The sequence below is a fragment of the Budorcas taxicolor genome, chromosome 8 (genome assembly GCF_023091745.1).
Source record: "Budorcas taxicolor isolate Tak-1 chromosome 8, Takin1.1, whole genome shotgun sequence".
Lineage (NCBI taxonomy): Eukaryota > Metazoa > Chordata > Mammalia > Artiodactyla > Bovidae > Budorcas > Budorcas taxicolor.
The window spans coordinates 14326935-14339713 of NC_068917.1; the positions used below are offsets into that span (position 1 = coordinate 14326935).

The 12779-nt window shown below is 44.6% G+C and overlaps 1 protein-coding gene across 1 annotated transcript; it reads right to left on the reverse strand.

Annotated features, from left to right (window-relative positions):
* Positions 1 to 8395: 8395 nt before the first annotated feature.
* Positions 8396 to 9103, reverse strand: TMEM215 (transmembrane protein 215). The gene has a single exon (XM_052645403.1). The coding sequence runs from the start codon at positions 9101 to 9103 to the stop codon at positions 8396 to 8398; it is 708 nt and encodes a 235-aa protein (XP_052501363.1).
* Positions 9104 to 12779: the final 3676 nt, after the last annotated feature.

The window sequence follows — 12779 nt, forward strand, 5'->3', positions numbered from 1 at the left end:
AACCTCCATAAAACCCTGAAACGATAGGATTTGGAGAGCTTTCAGATTGGTGAACACGTGGAGGTTTGGCAAGACTGGTGTGCCTGGAGAGAGCACAGAAGCTCCATGCCCTTTCCCTGTGTGTGTCTCCCATCTGGCTGTTCCTGAGTTATATCCTCTTATAATAAACCAGTGATCTACTAGCTAACGTGTTTCTCTGACTTCTGTGAGCCTTTCTAGCCAACTGAACCCAAGATGGGGTCCCTTGGAACTGCTAATCTGTAACAGGTCAGTTCAGAAGGACAAGTGACAACCTGGGCTGGTTCCTGGCATCTGAAGTCAAGGCGGAGGTCAATCTCATAGGATTCCTGTGGAATCTGATGCTATCTCTGGGTAGGTAGTGTCAGAATTGAGTCTAGTTTTAGGACACCCAGCTGGTTTTAGAGAATTGCTTGGACATGTGGGGATTCCTTCACACACATGCACATATACACATTGGAATTGAATGTGAGATCCTTTTAGATGTCTTTCTTGTTCACTACCTTCTCCCAGAAAGGTGAGGGTTAGGTGTGCCTGCCAAGTGCTGCTGTAACAACCTTATCTCAGGGACCTCCCTGGAGGTTTAGTGGTTAAGACTGCATTCCCAATGCGGAGAGCTCCAGTTCAGTTCCTATTGGGAACTGAACACAGTCCCACATGCTGTGAGGCCAAAAAGTAAAAAATAAATAAAATTTAAAAATAAAAGGACAGATTACATATGTGTGCATAGTTATGCATGCATTAGAAAAAGCATAAAGTAATCTTTAAAAAAAATTTATCTGAGCCTTTGATACCATCATTTACTCACCAGACTCCCCTGTTAGGCTGTGAGTGCCATAAAGACAGGAACTTGGGCCCATCTGTTCGCTCCTGTGTCCCAGGCCCAGCAGAGAGCCCAACTCATACCCACCCCTTAGCCAGGACTTGTTGAATGAAGCAGTGGATTCTGGGCTGGCCTGTGGAAGGGGGAGATGGGGGGACAGAAACCAGGCCAGGCTGACAAGAGTTTGGTCAGTAATCCTTCCCCTGTGATAGGACCTCCATGGGGCCATGCTGCCCATCACCCCTAAATGTGTTTGCTGTTGGCTTCTGTTCTAATGCTTGGAGAGTGAGAGGTGAGCTCTGGGGAGACCCTCAGGCTTGTGGGGGAGTGGCAGTTCTGGGCTCTATATTTTTGCCACCTCAAGGATGACGGTCTGCTTTGGGGAAATCCTGTCTGGGAGGAGGAGTGAGCCCAGCCTGTCTTTGCATCGTCTGAGCACGTGTGGTTGGGCTCTTAGTCCTGGTCTTGGTATAGCTGCTTGCATCTGAAACTCCATTCTTCTTTCAGTGGGACATGTTGGCTGAATTTACAAATTTAAATTTACTGATTTTACTATCTGTCCATTTCTAATACTTTGGCTAACACCATTTACTTGATGCTCCTTTAACATCCTGGTTTTTATTGCACTTATTAATCTATTATCAGATAGGGGAGGACCAGGGGAGTTCACACGCAATAGAAAGACCAGCTGAAGTGGGGAGTCCTTAGTCACCATTTGGGGCCATTTGGTGGAGACCCCAGAGAGCTCAGGTCGTAGTGCATGCTCAGCTGTGTCTGACTGTCTGTGACCCCATGGACTGTAGCCCACCAGGGTCCTCTGTCCACGGGATTTCCCAGGCAAGAATACTGGAATGGGTTGCCATTTCCTTCTCCAGGGGATCCTCCTGATCCAGGGGTTGAGTCTGCATTTCCTAATGGAGTCTTTACAACTGAGCCACCAGGGAAGATTAGGTTAAAAATTATTGGATAGTTTTTAACTAACTTGATCTTATTTATTGGATGTTATTTTATATTCCTTTTAACTCAACCCAGCAGGATATTTTTAGCTAAATTTTGCCCTTATTGAAATACACTCTAAGTGTACATATTTCTTTTCTTAGCCATTTAGAAACTGTATCAAAATTCTCTCTTATTTCCTTTTGCTCTTTATATTTTAAGACATTTCCGTTTGGTGTATCCTCTAGTCCAGTGTCTAGCACTCACAGCTGTGAGAGGTGAGAATCGGTGATGCCAGGGATAGAGTGGGTGGATCCACAGCTGTGATGGGCTTAATCAAGTGTTGGCTGGCCCTTCTCCCTGTGCTGACCATCTGTGGACATACTCTGCCTTTGCTGCCCTCTTCCCTACTCATATTCAAAGGAGGTCCTTCTTGCTGTTGCTAAAGAAGACCTGATATTTGCATGATCAAGAAAAAGAGTATCTGAAATTAAATCCCCCTTTTAGTCAATCAGATAATTTGGGAAATTTGCAGGACAAATGATATGGGCCAGAAGTTATTAAGACTGCCCTCAAATCCTGTTCAGGGGAGTTGTTGAATTATGTCCCTTGCTCTAGAATAAACCAGGACTTCCCTAAATCACCAACCAGTCTCTGAGTATCTTTCAGGCTTTACAGAGAATGGATGCTTCAGAAGACTTTGGGGGTGATGGTCTGCGACTCAGCATCCTAAGACTGCCCAAGAAAATACCCAGGGTGCCTTGAAGGTCCTGTTAAGAATAAGATGGAAGCATAATAGAGGGACAATAGCCAAACCTGGAATTACTTTTTGTTGACCTACTTACAGGATTAACCCAAGTACATTGATTCACCTTCCTTCTGGTCAGGAATTCAAAAGCTCAGTTGTCAAATGCTCTTAGAAGGACCAGTTCTTGTCGCATGTGCGGTATGGCCACTGACTCATGGAGGCAGGCAGGCAGGCAGTGGGAGTCAGGTCAGTCTTGGAAGGAGAAGAAACTGTTCTGGAAAGGTTTATCTCTTTCTTCTCCTTGTTATGTAAGATGTGGTTTCCCCAGAGAAGCAATATGCTAAGTAAAAAGTTAGGGCCCAAACCCACAGAAGCTTATTTTAATCCACATTTTTGCTGACTATATTCGACTTAATTCAAATTAACAAGGTAGAGTTGTTTTTTCTTTTTTTTTTTTTTTTCCTACCAGAAAAGGGAAGTAGGCTTTGAGAGTGACCCAAATGGTACAACTGAGAGTTTTCACTGAGCAAGGCAGAGTGAACATGTATGCTGGGGAGAGAGTGGAGTAGAAAGGTGAATAAAATGTGGCTCCTGCCCACGAAAAGCTCACACTGTGGTTGGAGAGGCAGACACATACTCAACTAATACACACAATAATAATGGTGGAGGCGTAAGCAGACCGGAGGATAATGGAAGTGCTAGTTCTGAGTGGGAAAACCTACAGGATTGTGGAAGATGTGGGAGCTGCCCCTCGATGCCTGTTAGGGGGTTAAGTAGCAGAGGGACCAAGACAGGGTGGGCATCTAAGGGAGAGAAAATCATGGGGGCGAAGACTTGGGGTGGTCAGCAGCCAGCAGAGTCAGGGAACAGCCAAGGAGCTGCTGTACAGGATGGAAGGTGGGGTCGGGGAGCACAGGGACAGGCAGGTCTCTGTGAGCTGGTCTGGTGGTCCAAGCACTTACATGGAAGGTAATTGTCCATACTTTCCATGTTGAATTACAGGCAGGTAATTTTCAAAAAGCTTAATTCTTCTAAACAGATGTGCTCTTGTCTCAGACTGGTGTTGTCTCACGTTCAATAATTCATTACAGTGAAAAATAAGAAGGTGATTAATTGTAAAGTGTTTGTTATATTTAGCTTTCTAGGGATAGATTTGTCAAAGAGCAGCAAGCACAGGAGATGTGTTAATAGCTTTGTGTTCTTCTGCAGCTCCGTACCTTATTTTGGATAAAGCGTGCTAAGCCTCATTCTGTCACTGAGTGTACCAAGTCTACAGGCTCTAACATGGTTCAGGAGGAGGAATAAAGGGGGAAAATGAAGAGAGGATCTCTAATAAGTCAGGCCCAAGAATAACTGGCCAAAGGTCATGGAGATCTAGTATCGGTGCCCAGCTATTTGTGTGCGTATCTGGATAGCATCACAAACAAACTTCTCTTACTGGGAAGTGTCCATGCAGTGAGGGACCCGATAGGCAGGAAGAAATCAAAGACATGAGCTCCAGCTCAATGGTGTTTACATGATTTTATGTTATCTGTACAAGAGACTAAATGGAATTCAATTCTTTATTGAGATATTCAGATGAACCAAGCATTTATCCACATTGCTATCTCCAGTTTAATTTTTCCAGTGAGGAACTGAGACATAGAAAACTCATGGATAGAGTCTATTGAATTTCTGGAATTCCAGTTCATTTGAAAGTCACTAATAGGGAAGAATATGCATACGTATTAAATATATATAAAATATATGGTGAGATACCTTAAGAAAATGCTTTTGACATAGTACAAAGTAATCATTATTGTCTACGTCTGCTCTTCATTTTGCTTGTTCAACATTATGCTTTTGAAGATTGAGACCACTGTCATCTGCTTTTGAGTTACATGCTAGCAGTGTCTTAACTGGGGAAATGTCTTATCTTACTCATAGAAATACTGGCTCTGTCTCATCTCACTCTTAAAAATACTACCTTTGGTCCTAATGGGGGACCTTTTTGAAGAAGCCTCATTTTGTTTCTTACCCTATTCTTTGCATTTATCTGAGTGAATAAAAAAATCAAACAATTTGAGTGTTTGATCCATTTACACATTTCTGCCTCCTCACTCTTACCGATTAGGAAATAGTTTGTCAATTGTAAATTTTCACTTCTATGGAAAAGGACAAATAATGTGGCTATGTTACCAACAATAGGGGAAAAAAAAAAAACCAACCAACAAAGTAATCCATAACCCTTGATATTTGGCTAGCAGTAAGGAACGGCATGATAAATTATGGTACTTCACTAAAATGTCATATTACACAATTGTTAAGTGACAATTAGGAACACTACATAGAAACATGAAAACATATTTGAGATATAACTAAAAGAGAAAAGAAAACGAAGCACAATTACAATGTGTAAGGTGCATAGGCAGGTAGAGGAGGCCTGGAAGATAATATACTGAAATGGAAGTGTGCGTAGTTCTGTTAGGATAGTGGGTCTGTGGATTTTCAAAAGCATTTTATTTAATGTTATAAAATAATAATAAAGCAGCAAATTCAGCAAATAAATGATGCTGTAGAAGTATATTCATAAATATGATGAATTATATTATGAATATAATAAAATATATATTCATAAAATATATTCATAAATATAAGAGGTTGGATATAACAAAAGGAAAAATATTTGAAAGAACGCATCTCTTTTCTCTACATTACCAGTTTATGGGTGTTAAGATCCATACTATTGAAAACATTCTCAAAAGGGCTGGTTCACAGGGTTTGGAAGAGAGCCTGAATTTAACTGTATCTGGATTTGTTTGCCATGATTGCAGTGGAAACTAAATCTTGAAACAGTTGTTTAAGTAAGCTCCAGTTTGGCTATCTTGGCTGAATTCACACTTTGGATTCAAGAAACAGTTTGGAAAAAGAACCAGTGTATAATATAAATAGGAATATAGAGCAAGAAAAATTCAGTAGAGGAGATTTCAAAAATAAAATGTCTATTTAAAATCAAGTTGAAATGACTATTTGGATTAACAGAAAAGGAAAAGTAACCAATGCTGAGTTAAATTTATATCTATCTGAAAGCTCTTAGAGGATACCAGGAATAATCCTCATGTTGGTCATGTTCATGTTAATCATTTGCTAGCACTGTTGACGGGAATGAACTGCTCTTTGTTCCTGTGAAGGGCTCAGACCCTTTTCTCTTGTCCACTCTGTTCAGAAGAATGACAGTTTTACCCTGAATATAGCACTTAACAAGTGTTGACATGGGGCACTAGGCTACCTTGCTTCATGTTAGGCAGGGGTGGATTAACATAAACTGTTAAGCAAAATTCACACACACAATTACACATTTTATTCTTTCTGGTCAAAGTTAAGCCTCCCAGCTCAACACTTGCACACCATTATTTTAGCATTGCAGAAAATGCCCTCAAATGCCTTCTCAGATAATTTAAGGATCTTAAGTAGATGGAAGAAGAAACTTAAAAGTAAGTTTCTTCTGAAATAGGACTTGAAAATGTGATAAAGTACCTTATCTCTCTAGACTAGTAGCCGACTTTGGATATGGAAATTGGAGTGTGTGTGTGTGATATGAAGGAGTTCAAGTTGAAGAAATCAGAAAGTAACTTTTCCAAATCCCAAACCTGACCTTACAACCATCTCTTTTCAGACCCTGTGTAGGATTTGCTGAGTCTGTGTGAACACCTCTCTCTGATGTCTTGCTCTCTCCTCACCTCCAAAGATGTCCACAAAGACAAACAAATTAGAGCAACTTTTTATTCCTAAGAGTTATCCAATAATTTTTACCTTCCTAGAAACATGATTTTCATCTTTCAAAATGCTTTAGACTTATCAAGAGGCATTGCAATTTTAGGAATGATTTTTCCTCCATTCCAAATCCAAAGTAAATTACATTTAGTGCAAAGATATGTATTTGATTATTTGGGGTTATACCAATATTGAAAATTTTCTCCTTAAAAATATTTTACCCTATCATCTTCATTTTATCCCCAGAAGTGTATTTTTTGAATAAATAATATTTAGTAGCAAAACAAATCTGCTTTTATACATCTACAAAATTCTTTTGAATAGCAACAAGAACTAAATCCATGTAGCATAATTGTTATTATGAATTGCATAACTCTGGCATGCATTTTGCTGTAAATCATTTCCTGGCAAAATATAAAGTGCTTTTGATATAATGCCACAGAATATACAAACTGGGAATGAATGATAGAACTCATCTAGTGTAAGTCAGTCCCACTTCCCTCATTTCAGGGACTGAGGTGGTCAAATGTGCTCAGGATCACAGATTTCATTTTCCAACATTTAAGTAATACTAAAATAAAATAAATATTTCTGATGTTGAATTTGGTTAGAAAATTGTGATTTTAGGGGAGCAATTCTCAAGACAAAATAATTGCTACACTTACAGAATTGCAGAGTTGGACTTGAAATACACAAAAGAGGTATGCCCCAAATTTTTGTCCTCAGTTCCCCTTTGGGGAGAAAGTGGCTGAAACTATACAGTCATTAAAAGCAAATCATTCTCTGAAGGATGCAAAGTTATCCTGATCTTCAAAATGAAATATACCACCATTTCTACATATAATTTAATTTTTTCTTCAACAGGGATTAAATGGTATTTTGGTTGATTGCCAGTTGAGCAAATGAAAAAGAAAATACATTTTAAGGATCCCACTGTGATTTTTTTTTTTCCTCAGCAGCAAAAAATTAAATGAAACAGACCTTTGTCATGTAATGTTCACTGATCAGGAGAACTCAATGAAAATTGGGCTTTAGTTAAATCTAGTGGATTAACTTGTTTCACTGGCATTGACAGTCTTTGGGAGTGTTGAACAAATGTACAAATAAAGACATTTCCAGAAATTTAACCATCACATTTCACATAATTTCTGCATAAAGTTCAAGACTAATGGTATTGACGTCACAATCTTCACAATTTAAAAGGCATTTAAGAATCATAATTACATCTTCCAGAAATGTTAAAGACACTTGTATACATATGTCAAGTCCATTTTGACTTGATGAAAACAAATTCTAACCTATGAAAATATGACATCAAGCCATATTGCACCTGATGAGGAAATTGTACATGATTGACAGTAAATGCTAAAAAACACTTCAGATAAAGACCCAGTAAATCAATATAAATGAAGAGTTTCAGAAGTAACATAGCCATTTAAAAATGTTGGTTTTTCACACAACTGGTCACACTTATTTTACTTTACTAAAAATCCCTGATCTTGTCTGAAGGTAATAACCATAAAAGTCAATTACATGATTCAACTGTCTTTAACTCCCCGTTCTCCAGTAACCATCACACCTTAGGAGGGATGTAGCTATTCTATCTTACTTTTTTTTTTCTTTCAGCAAATACTAAGCGTGAAAAGCTTTCACTGGACAAAAAATCATTTCATAGACTGAAGTATTGAGTTGTTTTTTCATTCCACTTCTTTAGACCGAAAGCAGCTCAGTTTCCCTCTGAGTAGTCCACATATCGTTTCACGTCTCTTATCTGCAACCCACTCCAGATTTATCTTGCTTTCAGCAGGTGCTAGGTTACACTTTCTGCCATATTTTACAAAGCATCCAACATGGCTTAAATTGCTTAAAAGCAGCTGAAACTGCTTCCTTTCCTACCCACTGCCTCTTTCAGTGTCCTTAACCCTCATCATCCTTTCCTGAAACGTGTCCCAAACATGCCTATTTACATGACTCTGACACACCGGAGGATTGCACGCCCATCACGTACCAGGTCAGTTTCTAACCGTGTGAAGGCTGTTGGAGCAGGGCAGTTTCCTTCTGTTGGGAGCTGAGTGTAGTCACGTTTCTATCAACACAGCGACCCTTGTATGCAAAACTTAGACTATTGTCTCGTGGTCCCACCTGCCTTGGCTCTGATTGATGTAACAACAGTATCTGTCATAGGGGCTGTTCTGCTTGTAGGAGCAAACAATGATACTGTCCTGGGGCACGAAGAAGATGCTATCTTCGGGCTCAGGGTGCTCAGACCTGTCCCAGGCTGAGCACTTGGCATCCAAGGCACTATAGGTGAGGGAGCTGCCCGAGGGACAGTAGCCATCCAAGTATCTGGACATCTCTTCCCGACGCCCGCTCTGGCCAGGGCTCTGGCATTCTCCTTCCTCCATGGGTGTGGGGGTGGTGATGGAGCTGGCCATAGGCAACTCACCCTGCCCTTGGAGGGAAGGCTTCCCCCTGAGGCCCGCCTTCTTAGCCAGCTCATCTGAACTCCCCTTGCCTGACTCCAGGTCTGAAGGGGTCCTCAGCAGTTCCACCACCTCCTTGTCCCTGGGTTTCCGGAAGCAAGGCAGCTTTCGTACCCACAGCAGCTCATTCTCGGGCCACTTGGTGCAGCCCTCGGTTTTCCTGGCCAGGGCAATGGCCGCAATGCCTGGCAGGCAGATGGCGGGCCCTATGGCCAGGAGGGGGATGTTTCCCAGAGTCTCTCCTTTCATCCCAGAGACGGTGAACATGAAGCCAAAGACCAGGAAGACACTGACCAGGGCCACAACCAGCCCAGTCCTCGGGTTGATGTCATCGGGCCGCATCCTTCACTCCATCCAGGTCGGGGACTGCCCGCTGACCGAGGAGCAGAGTTCCTCCCTGCTGTCAGAGGCAAAACCGCGCTGGGTTAAAAACAAAACAAAACAGAAATATCCTAGTCAATCTCCCACCCACCAGACCTCTCTCTTACTCGACTCTACTGTCAGGTTTGGTCTCCGTCTCTATTTCCCCCTCTGTTTCTGTTGCTCTCTATCTTTCTCTCCTTCTTACTATTGCAACCCCTGTCTCTCTCTCTCAGAGAGACATCCACCGGTTGGGGTGGCCAAGGTACCTGAGGTTTCCTGCAGTCTCCCGGGAACGGGGAAAAAAGCCAGTCTGAGTCTCCTTAGAAACCTCCACAGCAGCTGTTTCCTCGGCTCTCTCCCTTGTTTCTGGAAGGAAAGCCTGGCTTTCCCCCTTGACTCCACATCCAGGTGGTGCGACGTCGGTCTCCAGGGCTTTGGGAGCGGAGCGGAGCGGCGGCGCAGCCCAGCGCCCAGCTCTGCGCGAAGAGCGCCGGGTGCTGGAGGGAGGACGGACTGAGTCTGCAAAAGAGGGAAAGCGGCGCGCGAGCCTGGCCTGGTTACATCACTTTCAGAGCGAGCTCAGAAACAAAGGACGCGCGGGGGCGCGAGGGGGCTAGACCCCAAGGAGAGGCCCCCGGGGCAGAAGGGGCTGCCCACGGTCTACTTGGGGAGCTTGGAGCAGCCGGAGTTCGTCCCGCCGCTGCCTGGGAGGGCTGAGCAGGGCGGCTGGACCCGCTTCCGTGTCCTGGGAGAGTCCCGGGTGCGCGGTTGACGCGGGCCGGAGACGAACTCGGGCGGGTTTGCCCACGGGGCAGCCGGGACTCCAAGTCCGCGGTCCGAGGGTCAGAAGTGCCAGCTGGAGATGTCCCCCGGGGACCTGGAGCCTTCTCTAGTTGCAGATGTGGGTGGCCCGATTCGCCCTGGAGCAGCTCCTAGGAGGTTCCCCTACCGCCTGTCTCTGAACGTCGAGGCTCTGGGGCTCTGAGGGCTGCACTTCTCGGGGTCCTGCGGCCCGCGACTGCTCTGTCTTCGGGCGCCGGGCGGCAGCGGCGCCCAACAGCGCTCGAGTAGCAGCGAAGCGCACCGGACCCGCGCCCAGGCTGAGTCAGTGGTCAGCCGGGTCTTGCTCACCCCTGGGGGCGTCACCAGAGTCCTTCCCCCGCCCCCAACCTGGGTCTTACAGCCCTGGGACCTGCAGGGGGTGGCCTTGGATCCTGGATCCCACTCTGACACGGCCGCGGTGCCAGCCACGCCGGCTGGGTCAAAGGAGATGGGCTTTCCAGCCCCGGCTCTCCATCCCCCTGCACTTGGCACCCAACACCCAGCTATCTAGGAAAAGGAGGGGCCTTGACTCGGGGATCAGCCCGGCCAGCAGCTCCAGCTTTGGGCGATTCTCTCCTCCTTCGCCCACGCTGATGTGGACAACCTGTCTCCTCCCCACCGGCGCACGGGCTGGATTCCTCTGGCCCCGGGGGCAAGACTGGCTTTGGCTGGGGTTCTTCAACAAGGCGGCTCATTTAGGGTAGATGGGGAATAGTGAGACGCCGGACGCGGAAGGGCGGGGGAGGAAGGGGGAGGGGATGGGGTAGTATTTTTCATCAAGGCCGTGCTTTGATGGAAAGAATTTTGACCTCCAGGCCTTCTCCCCACTTAAATTAACCATGTATTCTTGGGCAAGTGACTTAACTGCTTTGAGAATCAGTTGACGCATCTGTAAAATGAAAATATTACTATCAAATATGTGAACAAACCCTCTGAGGACTAAATAAATGTAAAGTTCCTAGTGCGATGCTTGGTACATGGTTCTAGTTCACAAAGTGGGTGGAATATATACTTGCTTTTGTGTGTGTGTGTGTGTGTGTGTGTGTGTGTGTGTGCTTAGTTGCGGCAGACTCTCTGTGACTCCATGGACTGTAGCCCACCAGGCTCCTCTGTCCACGGGGATTCTCCAGGCCAGAATGCTGGAGTGGGTTGCCATCCACTCTTCCAGGGCATCTTCCCAACCCAGGGATCAAACCCAGGTCTCCCTCCTTACAGGCAGATACTTTTCTGTCTGAGCCACCAGGGAGGCCCAAGAACGCTGGAGTGGGTAGTCTATCCTTTCTCCCGGGGATCTTCCTGACCCGATCTTCCTGACAGGAATCCAACTGGGGTCTCCTGCTTTGCAGGTGCATTGTTTACCAGCTTAGCTACCAAGGAAGCCCATATGCTTGCTTGGACTGTGCTGTGCTTAGTGGTTTAGTCGTGTCCGATTCTTTGTGACCCCATGGACTGTAGCCCACCAGGCTTCTCTGTCCATGGGGATTCTCCAGGCAAGAATACTGGAGTGGGTTGCCATGCCCTCCTCCAAGGGATCTTCCCAACCCACGGATCAAACTCAGGTTCTCCGGCATTGCAGGGGAATTCTTTACTGTCTGAGCCATCAGGGAAGCCCATATTGCTTAGAACGTGATAATCAATAAAAGGCAGGAGCCAAGTCATTAAGAGCCTGTCTGGGGGGCTAAGGACCTTTGACTCTAAGCAGTGAAGAGTGGTGGCAGTGTTTTAAGCAGGGATCAACAGAAACTATTCCATGTTTGACAGACAGTGACAGTAGGTTAGAGGACAGGTTGGAAGGGGTTGAGGGGTAAACAAGGAGACCTGGAGGAGGGCAGTTCGATAAGCCAGGCAAGACATGGCAGGGATCTGAACAATGCAGGGCTAGTAAGGGTGGTTAGAAGAAAGTGAATTTGAAAGATATTTAAAGCTGTAATCAAGGATCAAAGAAAGTAAGATGGTGATTGGAGTCCAAGGTTGACTCCCAAGTTTCCCACTCTTTCTACTGAGTGGATCAGGAATCAGACTCAGTTTTCCACTCCAGTATCTACTCCTCCTCACTAGACAGCTGCTGTACCTCTGGCATAGAATCATTATTTTGGACAGAAAGAAGGAAGAAAGGGAGAAAGGCAAAGAGCAAAAGTGAGATGCCAGCTGTCTGACCATTTCCATCAGGAAAATAATTGTTTTCCTGGCAGCTGCACCAAATAGATAGATATTATATGAAGAACTCTATCATAGCTCTGTCGTAGCTCACTGGTCAGACATCATAGCTTACTGGCCAGAAGGCTGTCATAGTGGTCACCTCTGTGCAAAGGAGCCTGGGAAATCAAGATTTTGTGTGCAGGGAGGGGTGTTGACCAGATTTATTGCCACTTTGAAAAAAAATTACAGATTTGTTATCGAGGAAGAAGAGTAGAAGGGAAGTTGGAGAAGCAACCAGCAGCGTGTACCACAACTGCTGACCACGCTTCCCTTCTTGAAGCCCTCTCTCCCTTTCCTTTACTAATGCCTTTCTATTCTGGTCTCTTTCCCATCTCCTGGCCACTCATTTGTAGGCTACATTGTAAAACTTCTTTTTATTTTATTAATTTTTAACAAAGCCCTTTGATGCTGACGGCTATGCTGATGGCTGGCTATGCTGATGACCCCTATGTTTATCTCTTTAGCCTTGTCCTTTTCCCTCCATTTCAGATTTATAATATCTAATTGTCTGATAATATCTACTTGTCTGCTTGATATCTGTCTGTATGGCACACAGACACCTCAATCTCAACACCACCTAAACTATGCTCGTCAAATTTCCTTCAGACCTGCCCTTTCTCCTTTGACCCCTTTA